At 55.2% G+C, this 4,860-nt stretch overlaps 1 protein-coding gene across 1 annotated transcript in view; it reads right to left on the bottom strand.

Moving 5' to 3' along the window:
* The window catches only part of ARAP3 (ArfGAP with RhoGAP domain, ankyrin repeat and PH domain 3), a gene marked incomplete at its 5' end in the record, with an annotated part of 4,369 nt that extends 1,560 nt beyond the window's left edge, over nucleotides 1-2,809 (bottom strand). The window contains 2 exons of the mRNA XM_015411127.1: nucleotides 1,696-1,734; nucleotides 2,672-2,809. Of these exons, the coding sequence (XP_015266613.1) occupies nucleotides 1,696-1,734; nucleotides 2,672-2,809 (177 nt within the window). The remainder of the gene's footprint in view (nucleotides 1-1,695; nucleotides 1,735-2,671) is intronic.
* Nucleotides 2,810-4,860: the final 2,051 nt, after the last annotated feature.

Genomic DNA, 4,860 nt, shown 5'->3' with positions numbered 1-4,860 from the left:
GCCCTTGTGAGCCGCCCTGAGCCCATTGGGGAGGGCGGGATATAAATATGAAAAATAAATAAATAAACAGTTGCCCTCCAAGCTGCAGCTCAAGCCCCCACTAGTGATTTAGGGACCCCTCTTCAGGTCTGGATTGGCAACTAGACCCCTCGTGGCCCTGGCCTGCCTCTGACCCTGGGGAAGCAGCCAGCCGAGTGCCAGCCGGAAAGGAGAGCCAGGCTGACCCGCCTTTTCTCACCAATGGAGACGTGACCTGGTGCCCTCCCCCTGTGCCTGCGTGGTCTGGCGCTCCAGGGAGTTCAGTCCCTTAGCTGGCACGCACAGGCCAAGCACTCCTGGGAGATGGCCCAGATCCAGCCAGGCTGCTGAAACCTCCCACGCCACTGGGGTGGTGTGGCTCCTGCCACACGTGTCCCACGGTGCCCCTGGCTGGCCTTCCTGCCCGCTCTCCGTGAATAATGAAGCTCCTTGCATGCCCAGTGAGTGATGGTGCCTGGCTCTTTGGGGAGAGGTCTGTGATCACACCTAAGCAGCGGCCTCACCGGGAAGCCCCTGCCTCCCAAATAATAGGGGAGCCTCATCTAAGACTGAAGTTCTCCTGAGGACATGAACGGGAACTCTGCAAGAGCCCACCTGGGGCCTGGAATCGCTTCCAGTTTGGTGTAGTGGGTGAGCTGGAGGCTAAAAAACCATGAGCTACCTCACACTAACTCAGCTTAGAGGGAACAGTGGTGGTCACACCTAAGCAGCGACCTCACCAGGAAGCCCCTGCCTCCCAAATAATATGGGAGCCTCATCTAAGACTGAAGTTCTCCTGAGGACGTAAACGGGAACTCTCCAAGAGCCCACCTGGGGTCTGGAATCGCTTCCAGTTTGGTGTAGTGGTTAAGTGTGTGGGCTCTAATCTGGGAGAACCGGGTTTGATTCCCCACTCCTCCACTCGCAGCTGCTGGATGACCTTGGGCAAGCCCTAGTTCTGGCACAGCTGTCCTTGAAAGAGCAGTTCTCTCAGAGCTCTCTCAGCCCCACCTACCTCACAGGCAGTGTTCCCTCTAAACTGAGTAAATGTGAGCTCACTCACAGTTTTTTAGCCTCCAGCTCACACATTTCTGCCTTAGCTCAGGAAGGAGCACTCCTGAGCAAACTATTTCATGCAGCAGCCAAATCGCTCGCTCACAACTTTAATGCCAGTAGCTCACAAAGTAGTATTTTTGCTCACAAGACTCCACAGCTTAGAGGGAGCATTGCTCACAGGGTGTCTGTTGTGGGGAAGGGAAGGGAAAGGAGTTCGTAAGCCGCTCTGAGACACCTTTGGGTTATAAATCCAATCTCCTCCTCCCCCTCCTCTTTTCTTTTTCTTCTTCCACTCATGTCAGGAAGGCTGGCGTGGCCCCATCGTGATAGGCCACCGGTCAGATCCAGGCAGGTGCCTCCTCTGCTCTAAATCCCCACCCGGAGCGTTGGGCCCCAGGAGTCAGCGCTGTCTTGAGGCAGAGGCTTATTTGGCCTCCAGCTACGCCTGCCTCTGTGTGCCTCACAGTGTGGACAGCTAGGTTGTGGGAACGGAGCCAAAGAAGCAACGCCTTGAGGGAAAGGACTGAAAACTCCCAGAAGAGGCCAACCAAGGGTTGCTGACATGGGGCACGCAGCCCAATGTGTCCTGGCTAAATGTGTCATAAATGCACAAGTACTTACAAAGAACATGGACAACGTCCTCCGCGTATGCAGACGGTGCTGGAAACAAAGACAGAGAAGAAGCCGTTCAGCCCACGGCACGGATCACATGGGAGGAAAGGGCCAGGGCATCATGCAGAGAGCTCCCGAGAGGCTCTTTCCTTGGGAGAATCAGCGATGCTGATTCCGTGAACTGAAGCCGTTCATGAGAGGGGAGGCAGGAAGGGAGGAGCAAGTGCTCAGCTCTCGTGGCCCTCTCTTCCATGCCCAGGGTCATGCCGATCACCACTTTGGGGTCAGGAAGGAATTTCCCCCCAGGTCAGATTTGCCCAGGGATCCCGCAGGGTTTTTTTTTGCCTTCCTCAGGTCACTGGGGGAGTGTGGGGGGGGGAGGTAGTTGTGAATTTCCTGCATTGTGCAGGGGGTTGGACTAGATGACCCTTGAGGTCCCCTCCAGCTCTACGTTTCTATGAGAAGGGCGGCCAGTCTTTCTCTTTGGAGCACTGTCCTGTGGCGGGCACTGTCCAAGAGCGGAAGAAGAAGGGGAAGCCGCCCCCCCAGCCCACCCCGTGCCCCACAAAGGGACGGCTGTGGCATCCGCAGCCAACCGCCGCTCTGCTCGAGGGGAAGTGCCGCAGTAGGCTGGGAGAGGCTAGGTCTGATGTGGTCAAGTAGAGGCCTCGTGGTCAAGGCTTCCACTCACGAGGAAACACCTCGGGGACCCGCTTTGCAAAGCAGGCTGGAGGCGCTTACCCGGGAGCAGACCCAGAGGTCTCTTGGGGAGTCAGGAGGAAGTGAACCCTCTTTCGAACCAGGAACTGCACGAAAAGCTCAGCACCGTGGGCCAGCGGCTCCTCTCGGAACCTTGCGAGAACCATACGAGCTTTTATCTGGACACATCTGGGAGAAGATGACGCTGGGCGTGCGAATGTGCCCCTGAGTGCCACGCCCTGGTTATCCAAGCAGGGCGAAGGGCCTCGGACGGCGCCGGCCTTACCAAAGTCTGGTTAGCAGAGAGCATGGTGGGGTTGGTGCTGTCTCCTCGCAGAGGGATCAAGGGCATGGTGCCAAACTTCTGCTTGGCCAGGTCAGAGGAAGAGTGTCGGCGCAGGATCACTGGGCGGATGCCGTCGTGCTGGGGGAGGGGAAGAGAAGGAGAGAGGTTTCTCGCTGTTCCCGGCTGCCGCGGGCGGGTATACCCTGTCTCCTGTCAGCCACGGCGCATTTTTAGCTCGCCCAAGCTGGTTCGGTCCTTGGAGTCTCTGCATTTCCCCCATCTAAACACATGGATAGACCTGTGAACTTTTATCTCCTAATGGCCTGAGCTGAAATGTGGGGAAGCTTCCCCTCCCCACAGCCATTGGGTGAGATGCTGTGATGTCACAGAATGCCTGCACGCCGGTTTGTTGCTGAGAAGGGACTCTCAGGAGCTACTGTTTGCCCCGGGGAGGCAAACAGTAGCTCCACAAGGCCATTTGGGATTAGAAAAATAGGTAAATGTGGGGAAGCTTCCCCTCCCCACAGCCATTGGGTGAGATGCTGTGATGTCACAGAATGCCTACACGCCGGTTTGTTGCTAAGAAGAGACTCCAAGGCCATTTGGGATTAGAAAAATAGGTGTGTGGGGAGGGGCAGCAACTACATCCCTCCAGAGCAGCCCTTTTCTCCAGGACAACTGATCTCTGTCCTCTGGAGACCCATTGTCATCCTTGGACGTCTCCAGGCCGCACCTGGATGTTGGCAGCCCTACCAGGTAGTTAAGTTCATCCTGAGGCTTGTTACTTGGAAAAGAAATAGTTCTTTGTTGTTGTAGAGAGTTCCAGACAAGATAGGAAAGGCAGTGCAAAGGATTCTGTTTGTCTATCTAAGCTAGAATGCGGAGGGATTGTAGAAAGCCTTCCAGCCTTCCAGTGGTGGATAAAGGGAGACTAACAATGGGCCACTTTATTAACTATTTACACTTTTTGTGGCAAGGGCTCAGCTGGTTTCGACATCCTGGTCTGCTCCTCATTAATAGGACAGCACCGATGGGAGTTGTAGGAGCAGTGCTGATGAAGTTCCCCGGAAGTAGGTGGAGTGGGATGGAGGGTTGCCAGGTCCCCGCTGGCCACCAGCAGGGGATGGGGGCGTGTAAGGTTGCCAGATCCAGGTTGGGAAACTCCTGGAGATTTGGGGATGGAACTTGGGGAGGACAGGGACCTCGGTGGGGCACACTGCCATAGAGTCCCCCCTCCAAAGCAGCCCTTTTTCCCAGGGGAACTGATTTTTTTTTTTTGGGGGGGGGGGACACTCTAGGGAGGGCAGGGTTTGGGGAGGGGAGCAACCTCAGCAGGGTATATTGCCATAAAGTCCACCCAGTCTGAAGCTGCCGTTTTCTCCATGGGGAGATCCACTGTGGCCAGGAGATCTCCAGGTCCCACCTGGAGGTTGGTTGCCATAGATGCAAGAGATATGATTGCAAGTTGTGAGGAAGCTTCTCTGATGAACTTCCACAAGGGCACGCTCGCCCTCCATGGGGCCCCAGAACGGGGATGGGGGCGCGGAGGTCCAAAACAAGAACAGCTGCGGACTGCAACGCAGCTTCCTTCATCAGCGTCAGGAAAGGGGGAAAGAGGACACGCCTTCCTTTCCTCCTCTGTCCCCGCGGCTCTTAGGCTATTCAGCAGCAGCAGGGAAGAACACCCCCCCCACACACCAGTCTTCCCTCTAAGCTGAGTTAGCGTGAGCTAGGTCACAGTTTTTTAGCCTCCAGCTCACACATTTTCGTCTTAGTTCAGGAAGGATGGCTCCGGAGCAAACTAATTTATGCAACAGCCAAATCGCTCGCTCACAACTTTTATGCCAGTAACTCACAAAATAGAATTTTTGCTCACAAGACTCCACAGCTTAGAGGGAACATTGCCTCCCACACCAGCAATTACAGTCAGAAGTCCAGGCTACACAGCAGGTTTGCCTGAATCAAAGCACCACAATGAGGCAGTGGCGAGGGAGGGAAAAACGGGCATTTATGACCTTCCATCACCACCTAGTGGCCACTTAGGATATAGCCTCCGAAGCCCCTTTCCAATACTTTAAGTGGCTTTTTAAAAATCTGACTCTGCAGTTTGAGTGTCTGTGCAGACAGGCACAAAGGGAAACAAAGTTCTGGGACGTAGAAACCCCCACTATGGAGAAAACTTGACTTGG

This window comes from Gekko japonicus, unplaced genomic scaffold (genome assembly GCF_001447785.1).
Source record: "Gekko japonicus isolate JY-2015 unplaced genomic scaffold, Gekko_japonicus_V1.1 scaffold834, whole genome shotgun sequence".
Classification (NCBI taxonomy): domain Eukaryota; kingdom Metazoa; phylum Chordata; class Lepidosauria; order Squamata; family Gekkonidae; genus Gekko; species Gekko japonicus.
Note: the sequence above shows the minus strand (reverse complement) of the source record. Positions and strands in the feature narration are given on the sequence as shown.